The sequence below is a fragment of the Triplophysa dalaica genome, chromosome 2 (assembly GCF_015846415.1).
Source record: "Triplophysa dalaica isolate WHDGS20190420 chromosome 2, ASM1584641v1, whole genome shotgun sequence".
NCBI classification, from domain to species: Eukaryota; Metazoa; Chordata; class Actinopteri; order Cypriniformes; family Nemacheilidae; genus Triplophysa; species Triplophysa dalaica.
This window is the reverse complement of record NC_079543.1, coordinates 11,438,498-11,460,476: the sequence shown is the minus strand read 5'-3', so window position 1 is coordinate 11,460,476 and position 21,979 is coordinate 11,438,498. Positions and strand designations below refer to the sequence as shown.

Genomic DNA, 21,979 nt, shown 5'->3' with positions numbered 1-21,979 from the left:
AAAAAAGAGAGGTAAAATAGGGGACTGATTTTAGCAAACCGACCGTGACAGTCAACAAGGCCACAAACGTAAAGGGTTATACTAATGGCATCTGACGTCAAGTATTCAGGGATTCCATTTAAGGCATAAACAAATATAGAATAAAAGGGAATCATTCAGATGAAATTAAGTCTGTACAAGTCTGCTGCTCCGCGAACCCCTATATCTCCACTTAACGCTTTCCTCTCTGTTCTCTATCCTGTCCTATTAAAGTCATACAAATTCCTTAAATATATATAAAAAAAAGAGTTGTCATTCTGAGTTAGTTTATGTCTGATTTCTTTTCAGTTTTGTTTCTTTTAATTTAGTTGTTGCATTCATTTGTTACTCAAGGAAAAGTAAAACACAATGCAAACGTGAAGGAAAGAAACTACTTAAAAATGTTAATTCAGGGAACTGTTTGCCTACATCATTTTGATGAATTTCTAGCACTGTGTGGGCATTTTATCTATCTTTTTGTTTAAATAATCAGGAGAGAGATGTCACAAAATAATCTATCGCTATGTGTTTTTTTCCAACTAAATTTGGCTATGCTAAATAGATAAGAAGAATACTGTATATTAAAAAGTTAATACTGTTGCTCACTCTGTGGATGTATATCAAATGTTATTAAATGTTTAACTATGAGTTTTAATGTTAGATGTCAGATCTAACAAACTGACAGGGCAGTGAACTGAGCATGAAGAGCGGTAACATCTTGTTTGATGACATTTCTCCTCTCTTCTCTCAAGCAGTATGACGACTTCTAATGAAACAAACTATTATTATCGTATCATGGTTTTTGCTAAGCATAGGTGTGAGATTGAGATTAAAACTAAGTGAGCTTTCGGGGCACATGATGCAGAATCATAGCATAACTGACACTGTCTCCATTATCGAATTGTCAGGAGCACACAAATACAACTTTAAGGTTGCTTTGCTCAGCATGGAGCGGCTTTCCTTGACACTTTTCAAAGAACCATTCTTCTGTTGCCAGTTATCATCAAGTTCCCTCATTTTTATGTAGCTTTCTGTTGTCTTAGTTTCAAAGCTCTGAAACAAAAGAAAATCAAACCAGTTTAAAGCAAATCTCAAGTGAATGCAGCCTGAGTGTTTCTCTACACTTGGCTTCAGTGAAACAAAGGATGAATTTGAATTGCTTTCTACCCTATTAATAGCCAACCAGAAAGAAGGATCACAGTCGTCCATAAGTAGAATGTCCAAATTGAGCATCTTTCCGTGGGAATCTTCAGATAAAACAATCGCACTTATATATTTTAAGATAATACGTGTTTTCGATAAAACACCTCTAACATTCTTAAAGTCTTAAGCCCTGTCCAGGAAACCACCCCTGTAAATTCAGTTGTTAGACCTGGTTCACTGCTTTCAGTTTGTGAAATATTGAGAAGGTCACGGGTTCTACCCTGTAACAACTCCATCCATCCATCCATCCATTTTCTACCGCTTATCCGAACTACCTCGGGTCTCGGGGAGCCTGCGCCTATCTCAGGAGTCATCGGCATCAAGGCAGGATACACCCTGGATGGAGTGCCAGCCCATCGCAGGGCACACACACTCACTCATTCACTCACGCACTCACACCCTACGGACAATTTTTTCCAGAGATGCCAGTCAACCTACCATGCATGTCTTTGGACCAGGGGAGGAAACCGGAGTACCCGTAGGAAACCCCCGAGGCACGGGGAGAACATGCAAACTCCTGTTACAACTCAAATGGTAAATTACAATAACCTCACTTTCACTGATGCTGCCTTAGAAACTGACAGCAGTGTTTGAGGAAAAGTTTTAGGTTTTGACCATTACAGTATGTCTCTGGTGTGGGCCCTGCCTGACTGTGCAGAATTGTTCTAGTGAGTCGACAGTACATCTCGCACCTTGGTTCCAAAGAACAGTAGGGAGAGATCCAAGCATCAGGCAGCATTCGCTTTCTTCCTATCTCTCCTTTTTTTCAAAAAAAATTCTGAAGTCCCGATCTAGGGGACAGTAAGAATCACTGCTGGCAGAGAACACTTTAAGCTTTGGATTTGCTTTCCAAAACCCGTGAAGAAATCACCTCCTGGTTAAGATATCTTACTGGTTTCCTCCAGCCCCAGATATATTGTCCTTGACACTCCCCCACTTCCATCCCACTAATACCGAAGGATGACTAGAGACAGTTGCCATGGAAACCATAGGCCAAAGAGACATCAATGGTGGTCAACAGAGCGAGGTAGACACCCTCTCCAGTCGATCGAAGTGAATTGAGAAGATGTGTGAATGATTTCTAACTCCGTGTACTTACGAATCAGTAACAAGAAATTAAAGAATGTACTGTTTGGTTACAGTTAACTAACAGTTGACAGTATAAAGGCCTACTCTCACTCATTCACCTCTAAAATCTGGCAGAACTTTAAAGGCTAAGATTCATTGCAAAGTCAATAAATTGGTCATCGGTGAACATCACGCTAAGCAATAGATTGACCATTTTCCCAATGACAACAGAAATCTTTTAAAATCCTTGTTTTTTGTCTCAGATGTAAAAATGATGTTAAAATTTTACAAATATTTGTAAAAACCTCAGAGAAAGGCGAAAAGAGATAAAAGGATGGATAAGAATGATAGATAAGGCATAAGACAGAGCAGTGCTTTAGATTGTCTTAATTTGACCACAAATGAGAGAAAAGCGCAGTAGAAGACATAAGTCGTTTTTGAGAGCGCAAGAATGAATGTGACAGATAGAGGGAGAAAATCATTGATAGCAGGACAGCTGAGATGAATTAACTGAAAGCATCGGTTCACAGTCCTGCAATTACAGAAGAATTATAGCTTCACCTTTACAATGACGGCTCTGACTTAATCAAAAACCTTTACACACCACGCGATGTTCACTTCACATTTAGTCTCAGTTATAACTATAAATACCAACAAATATAAAAAATTGGGAACATGTCAGCTGTTTATAGATAATCTCATAATCGATGACTTCAAGTTATTCAAATTACATCGATTTCAGCATATTGATTTCTTGTATAACATATTTATTGAGTTTGTGTAAACATTGTGAAATGATATTTCATACAAAATATACAAACATTACTTATTATTCAGTGTTAAAAATATCTCCCATTCGGTCATGACTCATTAGTTTCTTATTGCATTAAATCGACATGCACCCCAATAGCTATACAAACCCAAAACCAGATCCTCATTGAATTAGATGAACATGCATTACAATAAATTTACACCTACACAACCAGCTGCTTATTGCATCAAATCAACATGCATCATTATAACTATACGACCATATAACCATATAACAGCTGCTTTACTTATTTTCCATCTCGTTCTGCTTAGCATGTCTGTTAAATGCATCCTTTTAAATATGAGCAGAACTAGCTGCAATTGTGTTGTCCCCCTCTAGGCCTCAGTCTCATTGGGCTGTCATTGCTGTGGGACAAAACAGCCACCCCCACCCCCACTTCACAGGAAAACTGCTGGATCTGTGTGACCTGTCCTGTCACCACGGTGCTCGCTGTGTTGTCTTGCTTTGCTAATGCGAGGAGGCTTGCCACAATTTGGCTCCTTTGCTTTGCAGTGTTTCACCATCTATTAACGTTGTCCACTGTCATTTTTGTATCGCACGTTGTGCGAAACGCTGATGGACCTTGCGTTGTTTAGCTGACGGGCACAGACTGGCCATCAGACTGAAGTGTGCTGTACAAGCTAATATGTCTTTTTCTGTTAAGGGCTGGTTATTTTTTAAAGGGAACACGTAAGAGAGGTATTGTGTATGGGAATGTGTTGCCACACCATCCACGGATTCTCATTTTGGGACGGTCAGCTTCAGATTGTGATTATAGGACAAGTATTAGCTACTGTGACATCTGGTAGTCATGTAAATGATAAATCCTGTCACGCCAGCCTGAATGAAACTTAGTATGGAGATCACGCATTGTTGCCTGGTAACCAATTTAGCACCACCGTATCAAAAAATTAACGAATTGATATATATAAGAATTAAACTATAGTGTATACATGCACCACCATATAAAAAAAAGTATATAAGAATTAAACTACAGTGTATACCGAGAAAGTGCAAATATAACATAGAATTTAAATTAATAATTTAATTTTGGGAGTTTTCGCTACACAACTCACTTTAAGAAAAACATCAACTATATCCATTTTTTTTAAGTCCATACCAAAGGTTTTAAATGCATTCCATTTTTTCACTAAAAAAGGAATGTATTCTGCATCAGTGCAGGCTGGATACTCACTACTGTTTCACTGAATGGGAAAAAGCTATTGATGATGGTGGATTATTCCCAAGTTGTCAATTGCTTGTCTGTGTAATACATCACCACAATGACTTGGATGCTTGGTGATGAAGCCCATGAAATAAATTGTGTTGTTCCGAATAAAATATATTGATTTCCTGTGAGAGGAAAGGTTGTCATTGAGATTGTTTGACTGAGTGGCCTTCATCCACGCTGTGTCAGATATGTTATGACAAGAGTTCAGGGAGGTTTTACAGTTTCATTTTTTTAACTACTGTACATACACAATGGTCAACAACTCTTCTACCATAAGTAACTACCATCTTTTAAAACAGTTTTGTATTGTACAAACTGCCACATATTCTGCCATTTGAAGCTGCGTATTTTTTAGAAAGAAGAATCTTCGCTCCCCCACTTTAAACACTCATCACTGCACATCAAACCCATGAAAGCATGTGTTCATGTGAATGGTCAACCAATTGGTAGAGATAACTGCAATTTGGTTGAAATTACTTCAATTGCTTGAGAGGGTGTTACTGTACATCTCAGCAATTCACTCCACAAAATTCTTGCAAAACCTCTAGCAAACATATATAAACTAATTTCTAGTAACCATCATGTCCTGTAGCCAATTGAAAGAATCTTGTCTTTTAAACTATAAACATAAAGTACTGTACCAGACTGTACATTGTATTGTACTGTACTGTAATGACTGATTTCTAACATCAGATTAAGAGTTTGATGATGCCAATCTAGTTTTTATTTATCTAGTTGTAAGCCAAATAAAATGGAAAACAGTTACATAAAATAAAAGCGTTGCTCCTTATGCAATACAAAAAGTAAAGCTTGCCATAATCTCACACAACATTACACAATCTCTGAATTTCAGTTTGTTGAATTTTAGTTGGTTGAAAATGTTACTAGCTGCCACATTTTCAATAACTCATTTCAAATTTGTAAATCTGCCAAATTTAGAAAACTAGCCTATTTTCCCAGATGCACCCTGTGGAGTCTGTGCTTATTGAAATTGAAATTCCTGGTTTCTGTACTAAACAGCCGTGAAAGCTTCCAACAGAATGTCACTTTTTGAGAGCTATGTGTGTGGTTATGTGAAGGAAAGCACTGCTCATCTATTCTTTTCCTTAAGAAGACATGACGATTGTTGGATTTAATGCTTAAATTGTGTCAATAACGTGAGTTTCAGTTAACAGTGAATGATTTCAGTGTGTAAGCCTGCTGTTTCCCTGGGTTTTGTTTTTCTGTCAAAACAATTTATCCAGTTTACACACAGCCACACACAAACAATGCAAAGCACAAGGTCAGGACAATGTGTGATCATTTGTGGCCCACAAGGTTATAGACATACAGTATACTCTTAATCTCTGCCCCATTGTGTCTATATTGGTTAACTGAATAGCATCCTTGGGCTCATTTCCCAGTTCCACACAATTTCTTTGTTTCCCATAATGCAATGCTGTTGATCTCCCGGGATGTTTTTAGGACTACAGTCTTCGACTTATCATTTTAACATTCGGGATATTATATGGCGCAAATACATGTTTTTCTGTGTCTTGGGTGTGTTACAAATTGCCCATGCATATATTAGACACATAAAATTGGAACAAAAGATGCGTTCTAACTAAAAGCAAATGCTCACCCAGACCAGCCTGAAACGCCTTGTGTAACCACACCCACACAAATCTATGTCAGTTTGTGGTATGATTTGACTAAGACTGCCCAAATGTATACGCAAGTAAGGTGGGCATACCTGTTAGTACAATTGTTTTGGAACCTGATGTTCCAAATATGGTAAGAGGCGTTACATTTCCGTCACACGGTTACAGTATTCGACCAATCACTACGCACTTGTAAACTGGCCAATCATAGCACACCTCGCTTTTCAGGGCGATGAGCTTTGTAAAAATCTGCGCGTTTTAGAGAGCAAGGGAAAAGAGGATACAAACATTTAGGGTGTGTGGAAAATACTGCGGTTTTTTAAACCTAAATCATGTATACACATTTCATTACATCTAAAACAAACAATAATATTCACTTTAGCCCTGTCATATCACCCCTTTACAAACTTTTCTGTTTCTAGGTAATTGCACACTGTCTTTATTCTTCGACATACTTTAGTTTTACTCCATTGAAACTGAAATGACCAGAGTCCCCTGGGATTCTATGTCTCATTCTCCATATTTCATTTAAGACTTTCCTTTCCTTTTCACTCAGCGAACTAATACGCTGACTGCATAAATCTCTGCCTCTCCGGAGCACTGAACTGCTCTTTGCCAGATGTTTGATGTATGGCTGGTGTGCCTTGTTTCCAACAGTCACTATTGACAAGATCTATGTGATTTCTCTGTGACCGTTCCCTCGGGACCACTCGAGGGAAAACAATTTGTTCTCAGATGCACAACAAACAGTGCTCCTCTGGTCCTGTGGAATGCCATTCACAGACTGAAGAGCAGCCAAAAAAGTATTATAAAGTTCATGAAATGTGGAACACAAATAGAAATAAAAGTATCCACACAGCTGTTGAATAAATGTTTTATATTTGCCTGCTGTCGCAAACATGAACTATATTACAGCAAACACACACACTCAATATTCTGTTTCAAATACTAACAATAGACTGATTGTATGTAGCACAGAAGCTGCACTGTGGATGGACTACATCAATACTTAGATCAATGCTGCCACAGAAGCTGGTCTCCATCAAGATCAGCACCTTTCATCTCCTCTTCATATCGGCTGTTATTTAATATCCTTTTTGTGCAGCATCTCGCACACACATAATGGACAGCAACGCATAATACCTACGACATAATACCTCAGGCTGCCAACAACAAAACATATACTCTAGTGAGTGCTATTTGGCAAACAATTGAACAAACCTGATTTTCAAAAAACGGCTTAGATAAAAGATCCACATGAACTCATATAATAAAATGCTGTTATAATTTACTTTTTTTGTAGTTGAAAAGTATTTGTTCATCCAGGCAAAATTGAATGGACAAGGTTACATTCACAGTAAAAAACATCCCTTAAAAAAACGGTTGGGGTTCCAGAAAAAAAACGGAAAACAATAATTTTTCCCTTGTCGAATGTAATGTTTTCCCCGTTTTTCTTGTAAATTTGTTGTCTTTTCTTTAATTTTATGTTTTTGACCGTATTTTGAAAATACATGAAAAATAAATATTAACAAAAAATCTGTACAATAATGTTTTTTTAAATGTTGATTTGTGTTTGTCATGATTCATTACATTTCATGCACAAAGACTGTAAGGTAACGTCCAAGGGAGCACAGAATGCGGTGAGAATTAAAGGGTATAACATTCACTTTTACATTTAAGACACGACAAAGAACAATGGGACAGGCTGAGTATATAAAGTGTCCGGGGGATGAGGGGATTGCTGGCAGGTGTTGTGATGACAGACGAGGGACAAGTGACGGAGCGTTGTGGATCGTGGGTTGTGTAGTCCAAGGGGGGAAACTGGGGAAAACAGGGATGGGGACAGACGAGACTGTGAAAAAGACTCTCTATAAATCTATCTTGAATTCACTGATACCGATAGCTATTAAGAGTGATATCTGCCAATACCAAAACTGATTCTGAAGATTTTTTTGTGACATTCTGAATTTTATTAATTCATATAATGAGTAATAATATCGAACATCAAACTGGTGATGTTTCTTAACCCTTCTATATATAGAGCAAAAATGTATTCTTCTTATGATTGACAGGATATGTCGGCCCTGATCATCGGCTGTTTTTAAACTATCGTCTGATAACTGATTACTTGCTGATATATCGGGGCATCTCTAGTATATAATGTATCTATGGATCTTACATTGAGTTCCTAGTCAAAAGTATAGCATCTACCCTGTTATTATAGCAATAACAGAAAATTTAATTGTAATGTGCTTGACTGCATTTGAGAGAGACTCCAACTATAATCCTCTCATGCTGGTACTTGCACATTTTACTGTTCACTGTATGATTTGGCTTCAGCCTCTCAATGAAGCAGTTGCATCACTTTGAAAAAAAAAAATATGTCACAAATCTCAAATACATTCCTAAACAAAATGTTTGATGCATTTATCTAAATATATACAGCTTCTGACAACGTAATTATATCCACGCTTTCTTTCAAGATGTTCATTTTACCCCCATCTGTGTGCTGCCATAAGACAACTGGAAACAAGTTAAGTGGACAGATCAACGTCTCGTTCGTCCACAGAGAGGTTACCGTATTGATGGAGTTTTACTTAACATGTGCAGAGAAACCTCAGAGCACACAGCGTTTGACAGCGGTGACACTGATGCGTGACAGAGAAATGCGCTTTACGCTTCACCTGCTAGTTGGCGGCTTACTGTAAATGTCACAGTTATAGCTTACTTTCGCTACTATAGATGAACCGTGCCATGCAGCTTACTGAACGTAACAGCATCAAAAGCAGAAGCTAACAGTACAAAGTAAATATTCAGAGCTGCAAACTGAAGGAAAGTACAAAGTTTTCTTTCTTTTTAACTGCTTTTACTATTTAAGCACCTGACACTTTAAGTGTTTTTTTAACACATTCATAGTATGTGATAGTGTGGTGCATTTCTGTATATATGCATGTGTTTTCTTGTGTCTTTCAGTGTGAACTGTGTCTTTTATTAATTAATATTTTATGTTAAGTTAAGTTAAAGCTTTGGCAATGATCTTTTGTTCCATGACATATTCCTCCTGATACAGTAAAAAACCTTTAAGCTGCTTAAAGAGGCCAATGTCTCTGTCTCTCTTTTTCCTCTACTGCAGCTTTCAAAAACCCTGAAGAAGTTATTCAAGAGAAACGGGGCTGGCAGGATAACTCAAAGTGCAATCAATGCTTTGTGACAAAATCTTATCAATAATGCAACAGGAGCTTTCAAATCTGCCTTTTACGATATGTGAGCTGACAGGAAACAAAAAAAGATACAGGCTCACAGAAACAGACCAAAATACTCCTTAAAGGGAGAAAAAAGAGACTATTAGTGATTATGCGAGTTAAGTGGTTTGTTAAAGAAGGAGAGCCACAGGACAAGGCGACCCATTGGTCCTAATGCACATGGTGAAAGGTACATAGCCCGTGGACTGGCAGCAAACAGACACTGAGTTATTCTTCGCCGCTCCGGGTGAGCCGCTCTTGTGTATCGGAACATTCCACTCCAATGAGCGGTTAAGCAGATATACAATGAAAGAGAGAGCAGCACACATACATCTACTAACATCTGGCTGTACATGGTTTGTGTGCATTTTAGGACAGTGTTTCTGCTGAACATGTCTGAAGTTTTATTTAATAAACTTTTTCGGATTAAAGGGTTGGATTTTTCCCCATAATTAAAGATCAGGTATCACAGGCAGTTTCTGCCAATCTCATTTAAATCTTGAGTACCTACTGTATACAGTAGTATTGCATCTCGTTCATTTGATTTGTTTAGTTATATGCCAGTCGTTCATTTGTTCATTGGTCTATCACGATTCAATAGATCGGCCTTATTTAAGGAATGATGTCGTAAACTTTCCGTCAGTCATGTTGGCATTTCCTGATTGGTTATTTGTGGATTCTATATCTATATAAATATCTGGCTCATTTACCGCAGTTGAAACCTGCATTATGGTTAAACGTCTGCATTAAGACACTCTTTTAATGGCATTACAAGCGCTAAAAAGAAAACAAAAACTGAAAGAAAAGAAGACAAAAAACTGAGAGACAAGAAACGAAAGTGCAACATTTAGTAAAATGGAAATAATGATTCTGGGGGAGTGTGTCAAACACAGAAATTCCACTTCATACGTCCAAATCGTTTTTTAACAAGTTGTCATGTTACGCATGAGAAGATAGCATGTTCAACAGTGTGAAGAAGTCAGAATGCATGACATAGCATGTCACATCAACTTTAAAGAATTAAACACACCTGGCTTAAAGAAAAAACTGTGAGATTTTGAGAATTTATTGTGGTGAAGAACATCTGCATATAATGTGGAAGCATTGCAGGTGACCTAAATTCAGATTTCCCTACTATGTTCCACAATATTCAATATACCCAATATTCAATATACCCAATATATTCTTTCCTGTTTCATACCCTCTTGTCCATTAAAGGATAAGAAATTAAAAATAAATCAAGAAAAAGTAGATAATCCTATAATATAGTCTACTGTAGTGACTCAGTAAAGTTTAAAGGAGGGATGAATTAAAATCTCAGAACTGAAAATGCCCTTACATTACATCTGTTGTTGACACCAGGCCCAGCAAACGCCAGGTTCTGGAATGTACCTATCCATGACGACATTGATAGGTTGAACACCTCCTACACAGAAATAATATCAATGGCAACTTTTCTAGCCCCGCCCACTGGTTCGCGCATGACAGAACTGAAGTAGGTCTAACCAGATAGAGCGAACAAGCAATAAACAATATGCCGTTAAAGATAGCTAAATATTGTGCCATCCCTGGTTGTGGAAGAATACAGTCGATGCATAACCTTCCTTCGGATTCCGATATTAGTAATGAGTGGTTAAAGTTTATTTTTAAAGACGTTCCATCTCATGTGGGAAAAACATGGAGCGTTTGTTCCTTTCTTTTCGCAGAGGATTCCTTCCTGAACAAGGCGCAGATCAACTCTAGATTTGTGGAGAGACTAAAATTAAAAAGCAGTGCTGTGCTGTCATTATTGGATCCGATAGGAATGGTGGAGCAATCTTATGTGAGTAAAACATTTTTGTACTATGCGTCACTATTGCTTTGTAAGAGATTGCTTGATGTGCCCTGAGCACTGTTCGCACGAGATTAGTATTACCTGGGGACCTCTAGTAAGTTGTAATACTTGCAGAGGTTGTATGTGATCTTAAGCCTGTGAGAATCGCAATCTCTGTGATTTGGCGGGCTCATATATCTTTTTTCAAGGTTTTATCCACCATTTGCAAATAATTCTGGTGCTGGGTGATATCCATTAATTACCGGGAGTCTCCCGTTTGTTTATTTATCATGGAAACTCTAGTACCATTTGATACTCAACTTCGCATTGATCTTTTGTCCTGTTCGCGATCACGGGTGTCAAATGCTGACATATGATCATATATCATTTAACGCAATACAAGTATAAACTGTACAAACTACACACAAAGCCTTGCCATCACTTCCGGGAAATAAGTCAGTACATTTAAGTAAAATCATCCCTTGCGAATGCGTCACATGAAATACTGATGTGGGGAGGTAGTTGGTAAAACACATTAGGTCTCAAGATAATACTAATGCTGTGCGAAAACTGTGAATGGTGCTAATGTGATGTTACAGTCTCTTACCAAATTCACAGAAGGCTCCAACTACGCAAACTGCTATCCAATCAAAGGAGTGGGCGTTTACCTATAAAGTCTTCAATGCGGCACACCCACTAAAACCGAGCATTTGTAGAGCTGGCCTCAAAACCAGGGTAGAAAATAGCCTATTACTTATGGGTTTTGATGCTTTTGAATGTAAAACCATGCAAACGTCATAAGTAGACCTCATACAACAGTATAAAACAATAAACAAGTTCATCATACCTCTAAAGGTTTTTTGGGTTGAAGTAGATGACACAATGATGCAAAATGACTTTCGCTGTCTGTGGCCTAGTGCTTATATCAGTCCGTCCTTATGAACTGAGTTATTTGAGTTGGCAGAACTGCTGCCACAAAAAGCCCATGATAAAACAGACAGAGTGTACAAAGATAAAATCTCTCATTTATTGTGTATTTATCACATTTAAAGCGTGAGGATATTGATCACAAAAGCAAGCACATTGGGTCAACTTTTTTAGTAACTGCACATTATTTATCTACACTGTTTTAAGCCCACCAACCTGTAATAAAACTGCTTTTATTAACAAACATGCCAATCCCGTATTTGTGTCATGTTATGATGTTATGAAGTGCTCAGCTTTTTTATTATCAGCCTAATATCCCTGTTGACAATTTAAGTGAGGTATTTGTGTTCCTAGAACATCAAGCTAGTAATTTATAAAGCCAACAAGTTTAAAAACAGTGTGATGACAGGGAACTTCAAACAAAACAAACTATGACGGACGGACTCTGGTGTACTAAATTATAAAGGACCAAAGAACTCAACATGAAATAATAGAGCTAATGAATAATTAAGTAAATGAATAATGCATTTTTATTTTGTAATATTTCATAACAGTTTTAATTGCTGTTCATATAGTCTTCCACAACAAGTAGTCAAATTTTGATTTGTTGTGAAACAACGATATCAGTATAGGCACCTAATGACAGGCAGAGTTGGTTGGTATGTGCTTAGTGCTCTGGGTCACTACACTTTAAAGTTACATAATCCTCTCTGTGGATTGATTGACAGCTGTAATGTCTGCGTTTTCCCACTCTGTTTGTGTGTGTGTGTGAATGTCTGAATGTGAGGGTTTGTGGGTTGTATGTTGAGTTTACCAGTTGTCAAATGTACTTAAGTCACTGCGCAGTTTTGTTCAAAGCTAGGTTGCTATTGTTAACATCTCCAAAATATGCTTACATTGCCTTAAGAATCAATACATCCTTAGCCTGTTATGCCTGTTAAATGCTGTGCTCATTTCAAATGGACAAATTCTTAATAATAATCTTATCCAGTTAGAATGTAGGTCCATTATCAAATTTGAAAAAACATATGTGAAGGATTAGGGTCTGAATTTACTGTGATAGAATTTACACATTCTTATGAAATGAGGGGTACTGTACCCCAATCTCATCTAATGATAAAGCAGTGTAAAAAAACTGCATTTTAATCAATTATGTACAACAGATTACTTTACGTGGTTAATTATGATTCTTTTTTGTCTGAGCATTATTTCATTGTTTAATTTGTAACTGCAATGTTCAACAAGTAGCACTGACCCATTAATTATATATATAGTAAAGAAGGCTTTTACTACAATTAGCTCACTTTTATATAAATAGTATATTAAATAGGTCTTTGCCTTCTCTAAAAAACATAAAGAAGTAATTTAAATTGTTAATTAATGTTCTTATAGCCCAGCTTTGGCTCACCAACATACTAGTGTATGTTTAGTAATTCATAACTTTCAAAGTAATTTCCTTGTTTAATCATGCGAACCCATCTTTGCCATCTTTCTCAGAAAAGGCTTTTTATAAAAACTCTTCTTCAGATTAAACCTGAATGGTGTCCAATACAAATCTATCATAGATACGGCATTGACGGCAAGTTCCATCATTCCTATAATTCAAGACTTCACGATTTGGCTAAAGGATCATCGACAAATGATATATTAAAATTCACAATATCATCATCCATAAGAATAGACATGGTTTAGTGCAGCGTAAGGGGAGGTGTCCACTTCTATTTGGCAAATTCATATTGTTTTGCAAGGACTGGGTAAATTGTGTAAAATTTTAAAGTAAAAATTATAATCTAGTATTTTAGACAACACTTTGGTTTGATTATTGTGTTTGGCAAAACACTATCATAGAGGAATGTGAAAGATGAAGTTCCACATAAATGTAGCTTCAGGAGTAGAGAAACATACTTTTTATTTAATCGAATTTTGCTATTTAAAGTCAAGCTGAAAGGTTAATTTGCTCCCTGTTAACCAATTACACGACGGTTGTCTATTTTTGCTTAATGGGTTAAATAAATGTCTGTTCCATTTCCCATTTTCTGTAATATTTTACAATGTTTAACGCTAGGGCACAAAACGTTTTCTAAATACTGTTCAAATGAAAACGCTAATCTGGTGCTTTCTGTGATGTTTCTTTCCTGTGCGCGTGGCCGTATCAAAAATTACAACATTTCACCTGTTACACTAGTAGCAGACATAAAAACCTTCGATTATCGCCTAAATGTGCCAAATGCATTCACACGGGATGTTTTTGCACAGCTAAATACTCAAAGATTAAACTGTATAGCGTCAGATTTGACATCGAAACATATTTTATGAGTTTGCTTTTTTGGGGACCTGCAAATATTTCTTGTTTAAAATGCTGAAAGTGCAAAATTCCTGCGTGGTTATCTCATACATGCAATTTATTACTCTTTATTTACAACCTTCACGTCGCGTTATGTATTAACAAAATACAACATTTTTCTGAAGACACAAAATTCATTTTTCTTCACCACCAAAACAGCTAGGTGTTGTTTTTCTTTTGTCACCTTACCTCAGCAAAATTCCCGTTTCCCATGCAATGAATCCCCACACAGCCACAGAGCGCAACCTTTCCCGTATCATCTCAAGACTTCAGTGGCGTAGACATACACTCCACTTTGAATGCCTGTGCGCTCTTTTCTACTTCAGTACCCCGGACAGCGCTCCAGCTGTTCTTCATCCACTCCAACACGGCGCGGGTTCGTTGCGCGCGGCAAAGAAAGCAGTTTTACAATCCCTCATAATCTTAAGAAGCTAAGCAGCACGTATTAAACTTCCCTGGTAACGCCACTGGAGGAAATGGAGTGATGTTTGAAAGAGCGTGCGGCGGCTGAAGTGATTCTTGACATATTCAGACACATCTCAGCAGAGACCGCCCCACGCAGCGCCCTTGACTGACAGTGCGCTTCTCCAATCTCACTGTAAATGTGAATGTGTACGGTGTATTTACAGCTAGAGCAAACGGGGCAATACCTCCCATTATTCGTGTCACCCCTATGATGACGCCTCCTCATGATTGAAATTGAATTTGACAGAAAAGGAAACTATTTACTTTTTTATTTTATCGTAGAATTCTCTGAATAAAAAAATACATGAACCCACATAATTGTAATTATTATAGTGAAATATTATATTTAAAATTAATTAAAAGTGTTGAGTGTGGAATTGTAGATTATGTATTTTTTTTAATCATTATTATCATTATTTTTAAGTTTTGCTGTTGTTGAAAATCATCGTACCATGATCTTGAATCAAGTTTAATCTGATTGGATAATGAAATTCTTGACATGAATGTATCAGAATATGCAATGACAAAACTACAGCTTTCCTCTAGCTCAGTGCTAAGAGCATTGCGTTGACAACACAAGGTTGTGGGTTCGATCCCAAGGAATTGCAAATACCTATGTAAAATGCATAGGATAAAGCAATGTAAGTTGCTAAAGCGTCTGCCAAACGCCTAAATGTAAACTCAATGAGTGCATGCGCCACTCCCCCGATGCTGAGATGTGCCCAGTCCAATTTGACAGTGCTAGAGCCCTATGCACGGTATAGGTATTTACGATTAATGCACACGGTTTACGCAGACTGTTTTTAATTTGCCCAATGAGTCATCGTTGTGCCATAGTGAGTGACAGTTTCTGGCACAGGTTGCCGCGGGCAGAGCGCACAGCTGAGGCCGGGTCCATCTGCGCAGCGTGTGTGTGCTCCCACTCTTATTGTGCCACATTGACCCTGTTCCCAGCTTCGTGCCATTGCTCTGGAACGGAACGATAAACTCAAACGCTCCCTGCTGCCAAAGTGTGGCATTAAGGGGCTCAGTCGGGTGTGCTTTGTTGTCTTGTCACTCGTTTGCTCTGTATTAAAAGGTTCGATCAGAAATACTGTAAATACGTGAGCATGTAGTGCTGCAAACAGTAAGGATGGCTGTTAATTCTAGATTAATAATCTGTGAGCTGTTGTGTGGCTAGGCTAAATTTGAGACGTTTCAATAGAGCTGCATGCGTTATTTTATATTTTAGAGTATAAGACCTGCAGGTATAGGCGTAGCAAAATCTGTTAAAAACATATCTATGCATCTTTCTTCGTGCTCTGAGTACTATTTGGATGTGCACTATATTTTGAGCAGTGCAGTGTGGGTGGGTTAAGGGCAGATGAATGTGAAGAGCACTGATAATAACCTAATGTGTACTCTGTCAATTACAAAGGCCACCGCGTTTAGCCCCCAGATTATTTCCACTGCCCTCATTGAACTGAATAATTGCTGTATTGCTACTGGGTGAAGTGTCAGAACGGTGACTACATAAAATAGACACCTAAAGATAAATTTGTTTAATGAAAACTACTTACAGTATATAGTCCTACATTATTTTATGTTAAAACATAAGCAATAAAAAATAAGAAATTCATTAAACTGCAGGTGAAATGACACATTTTGGGCATACTGTGAGGTGTTATGCACATAATTTTTTTTACCTGGTTGGCTCAAAACCCAACCATTGGGTTGCTGGGTACATGGTTTCAACCCATTGTTGAGTTAAATACAGACGTTTTTAGGTTAATTTAAAAGGAATCCAAATTCTTTTAGACCCAATATGGTTTAAAAATAAATAAGCATGTTGTAGTAGGAAGTGCTACACCTGTTGTGCTACACTTTTTGACATAGGCCTAAAGTTCTTTAAATTACCGTATGTTCTTATATACAATTACCAGATTTTTAATCTACTGTAGGGCTTTCAGACATAAAACACAAAGTACACTAATCTTGGCCTACAGGCAGAGCCCTTACTAGAAATTCAAACATTTTGCGCCAACCTGTACATGTTTAGTAACAGAATGTCATCAATGACAGCTCTGCAGACATTTTGGCACATTCGTAAATTTGATCACTTTGCCTCCAAATTTTCTTCAACGAAATCTTTTTTTTTCCACGGATAAAAGAGTGTTTAATCGATACACTGTAAAGATTAAACCTCATTATGTTGTGATTGACAAGCTTGTCTCAGAACACATCAAATAAATGCGTCTGTATACAGATAATCACAAATAACAGACAGATTCGTTACTCTGGCAATGAGACAGAGATCAGGAGACGTGTGACATATTTTAATCCACTGTGTAGGTGCTCGTCACATTATAATGCAAATGCATCTACTCTGTCTGCAGCCAAGAAGATGCGTGGCATTTACTGAATCTATTCTATATGCAGAGATTATTGCCCTATATTGGCTGGGAAAAAGACAAATTGCTCAATTATGGCTTTGTGGCGAGTTGTTATAAATCTCGACCCAGCCTGCTGCATATTAAAGGGTCTCATTTAGAAGTGACAAAGACTTCAGTTCAGTTCAGTCTCTAAAGAGGAGTAAAGTCACAGACAAGCTCCAATAACTTCTCATTATATGTATAAAATAATTTAAAGGAGCAATGTGGAGATGTTTGCAACATCTAGCATTGAGGTTGTGAATTGCAATCAATGGCTCTCTCCCCCCTCCCTTTCGAAGCACTAAGGCGGCTCTCACAGAACAAAGATGTCATCACGTTTTCACTTCTTTGTCTAAGTAGATGACGCTTCTATGAAACATGCTCTGTAGAGGAGTTTGACCGTTCAGTACATAAGGTCTTTATACACCTCTGAAGTAGTAATGTATATTATATTGCATTTCTGTCAATAGATACTCCAAAATATTCACACTGACCAGAAAATCACGAGGATTAAATTTAGTTGCGAGATTACATTCCTTTAAAGTGTTGACAGAGTTTACTGTAATTGTTTGGGCTGCTTTTGAATTGTGGGTTCACACCTGCAAGGAATAATCCATGAGGTGTCATGCATGTACCCTTTAGCAAATCACTTAATCCCAGGTAAATCCACAGAGAGTTTCTTTGTAGTGAGCTTCATAAGTACCATTGGATCAAAGCATCAACCAAATGATTTCTTACTAGAACACAGTCAGTTCATTTTACAAAAGTGCCGTCATTCTCATCTTAATTTTTAAACATAACCTAAATAAATACCTGCAAGTCATTCTCAGATTCTCCTTTGATATTATGCACATATAGTAATGTATGATCTCATACTGGAGGAGAGGAAATATCTTTGCCCTGAAAAAGGCAAATCCCACATTCAACACTGTAGCCCCTGCACAGTTTGGCACCCCATTAAACACTTTGCATGTATGCTAAATTAGGTATCTTCTCAGAGATAATAGTTCAGTTATTTGCAGCTAATGGGCTGCACAGCACTGACCAAATGTGTCGCACCAGCTATAAAATGTTTTAATCTGGCCTACAAATCCATCGGAGGGGCTTTAGCAATGACTGACATAATAGTTCAGAGCAGATAATTAGAAATGCAATCTGCTGTGGCATGTTGAGATGTTAACAAAGTCTTAGAAATCCTGATTGGTGTGGAAAGCTGTGTGACTCAATCTCAAAGTAATACTGCCTTTGTTTGCTGTGGATAATGGTTATGTCAGAGTCATGTCTTTTGGTCCAGATTATAGGTATGAATGTGTTTTAGGTACAGTGAACACAAATTAAAAGCATTTGATTGTAGTAATCAGTGGCAATCCTGAATTTTTACATGAAAATACATGACTGATTGAATGAATAGAAATAATATAGCATTTAACAGCAAAAGACAGAAATACTGTATGCTTTGAAATTTGATCTAATATAAGATTATAAGACCACAAGAACATGCTAAAACCAGGAAAAAAACATTTGCATCTTTGTATCTCATTTATTTCCATTCCCATGCTAATTTCCTGAGAATTTGTCGTTTTGTGCTTTCCTGTGTGTATTATGGGTCCTGACGGCACATGGAACATTTTCTTCCAGTTGAGATGATCTTTATGCTTCACTCAACTGCCCGAGCTCCACTGACGTTTTGGATGGTCATTGCACTCCTGAAAACTATATGTCCAGGCCCTGACCTGTTTTAGTGACACTTTATAAAAATATGAGGTATAGTTCTAGTTGTGTTCCAGTAATGATGTAATGTCCATAGAACAGTTGCATTAACTGAGTTTCAGTTAACTGTGTCCCACTATGCTAATTCCTCTATTCTGTGATTATGTAAATCTTTCCCTGGTTGTTTTCCAATACCCCGATAATGGGATGGTGTAAGCAAAGGATATGTGATAGATAACCATTGTATTTGTGCATGATCACCAGGATGCATATGTACCATGTGGATCTTGCAGACACTTCTAATCATGAATAAATAAAATAATTGTCAATCAGAAACAGCATCTGTTCCAAAATCGGAAATTATTAATTTGGATAGGTGTAACAAACCAGATGTTCAATCTTGACTGCCTTGGTTATTTGGATTATGGTCAAAATAGTGATATAACCTTTTAGAACTGTAATACTAATAAGCTTATTATTTTAATCTAACAGTGGGATTCCATCTTCCATTAGAATGGACTTTCATTTCAGATCTAGTGAAACACTTGATTACACACATTATGACCTCATAGATTATTTCTGTATGTTTAATTCAGTGATGCATGTGCGCATGTGGGTATAAAGGATGTATCTTTGTTTACTGTTACGTAAGGCTAAAAATGACTATGTTAGGTATTATTTTATTATAGCACACAATATAAAACAGTATGAACATTTAAGAAAAAATCTCCACGTACATTACATCACTCACAGTAAAGTAATGCTCTTATGCAATGTACTGTATACAGAGCTGTAGCTTCATTGCAATGTCTGGCAATTAAAGTGCTTGGCTTTAAGGGAAGCTGGAATCCCACAGTGACGCACATTTTATGTGTTCCAATATTACCCCTCCATAATGCTGCAACGATAAATTCATTACCAGCAACCCCACTATCATGCTAGCTACAGCCTGATATAAATTAAGTATGTTCATAATTCACACTAATGAGGGAACCTGATGGACACAAAGGCGTAGATGTGCTTACTTGTAAGTAGATCAGTCAACCCTGGGAATTCTAGATGGGTTTATAATTTGAAAGTCTCCACGTTTCAGTTTCTGTTGGTAACAAATAAACAAACATAACAAAACATATAATTAAATATATAATCAGGAAATGTAAGAGAGACAGAGACAAGTTGACACACTTTTTAATCTAGCTGCCATTTCTCAATCATTGTAAGCACATAATTTTAGTATTTCCAAAAAAAAAATTTATGAACATTTTCACCATTACAGATTGGCCTACATTCATGATGACTCCAAAATTGAAGCACGTTTTCATAGTATTTGGGATAAGTTTTCACAATGTAACATGCAAAGAGACAATAATAGGCTTTGCAGAGAAAGTTGAACAGTAAAAATTAAGTGTAGCGTTAGTTCTGGCAGGTCACATTAGTCTTGCATCAACTAATCAACGTTAACCAATCGTCACACAACACACACTGGACTACGTCCTTTGTTGCATTTCTGTAACACCCTTGTTAGAGAAGAGTAACGATACCACACTGGAATAGGGATTGAGCAAGTAGTTTTATTAACGAGTCCAGGTAAGGATGACAAGTGCTCAGGTAGAATTGGAACATCCAAGGAAAATAATCCAAAATACATTTACGGAGTATAGAAACCAAAAGGGTCCACAAGTAGTTTATAGAATAACATACAACAAAACTGGACACTGAACATAACTAAACACTGGGTTTAAATAGAATCCATGGGATGGAGTTCAGGTGGAGTGTAATGAGCAACAGGTGGGTTGATTGACAAAAAATGCGTTAAACACGTTCATCTCGAACGAAAACAATTTCGTTCAGAATCAGCTACTTAGGTCGGCTGACTCGATTTCCTTCTCATTCATTCCGTAGCGTACAGTGCATTACTCTGTTGAAGCCCAGCGTCCATTGACTTCAATGGGGCTGCTTTAAACAGTTTTTTTCAGTGCTTAGAAACAAGACGGTCATTGGATAATGCTGCGATTATGTCCCGCCCACGGACGCTCAGCGTCTCTGGGATGAATGGAGGAGTGGGCTGGCCCGGACTCCGAGCGTCTGCGTGATGATTGGAGGGTCTGTCATCTCTTTTTAATCCACTTTTATGTCCTAAAACGCTCGTTTTTTGGGGTCGACAGCTTATAAAAACGTATTTCTTGTTTTTTTTAGCTTGTTTGCTATACACATTGTCACATATCAGCTTTTAGACATTTTTTTTTTGTTATAAATCATAAATGACAAGGAGGCGGCAGCTTCTCGCAATGCAAAGAGACGGTTGGTGTGGGCGTGGTCTTCAGATTATGACGCGTATCACTCTGTGTCTCCATTTCCAACTCGGTCCCATCGCGGATTTTGCATGTGTAGTCGAAAGACAAACTGCTGCAACCTTCATCGTATATTTCACACAATTTCACACCACATTCATTGTTTCAGTTTAACATAATTCCGACATTTCCACCCGTTGAGTTAAATATATATATATATATATATATATATTTTAGATCGTTTGTTCATTAATTAAAGTCACTGGAAAAGACGCCTAGTTGGTACGACAGGGTTACAGAGCATTTTCTTGAAAAGGAACGTAGGGCAGAATTTACATATAAATAAATGGCCAATTTTTATGATTTAGGCCTGAAAATGAGCTTCCCCTCTTTAAAAGATCAGCAGCCGCCACTGACTGCAAATGCTCTTAAGAACGAAGAGCAAATGCTTTTAAGGCGACCAGAAATGGGATATAAATTTCTCTGATTGGAGCTCATCAGAAATGTGAGTGAAAAACACACACAAGCTCTTTTATTATTTTAACAAATAATACGGCATTATTAGCGGTTCACTTCCGCAATATGTTACAATTGCGTTCATATCTGTAGCGATTCGTACTGGAGTTCACATGAACCGCACCACAGACTTCCCATTTTAAGAGGTAATGTTCATGTGTGCACACCCGGGTTCAGAAGACAGCGTTCACATCACCCAAACAAACCGACCTCTGACATTAATCAAACCCAGGGGGCGCATCAAAAGTCCTAATGTGGAACCGCCATTTGATCCAATTTTCTGTGGCTT

At 37.5% G+C, this 21,979-nt stretch overlaps 1 protein-coding gene across 1 annotated transcript in view; it reads right to left on the bottom strand.

Moving 5' to 3' along the window:
• glra3 (glycine receptor, alpha 3) overlaps positions 1-14,701 on the bottom strand; it is a 39,224-nt gene extending 24,523 nt beyond the window's left edge. The window contains exon 1 of the mRNA XM_056730754.1: positions 14,487-14,701. Coding sequence (XP_056586732.1) covers positions 14,487-14,557 — 71 coding nt within the window. The 5' untranslated portion in view covers positions 14,558-14,701. The remainder of the gene's footprint in view (positions 1-14,486) is intronic.
• Positions 14,702-21,979: the final 7,278 nt, after the last annotated feature.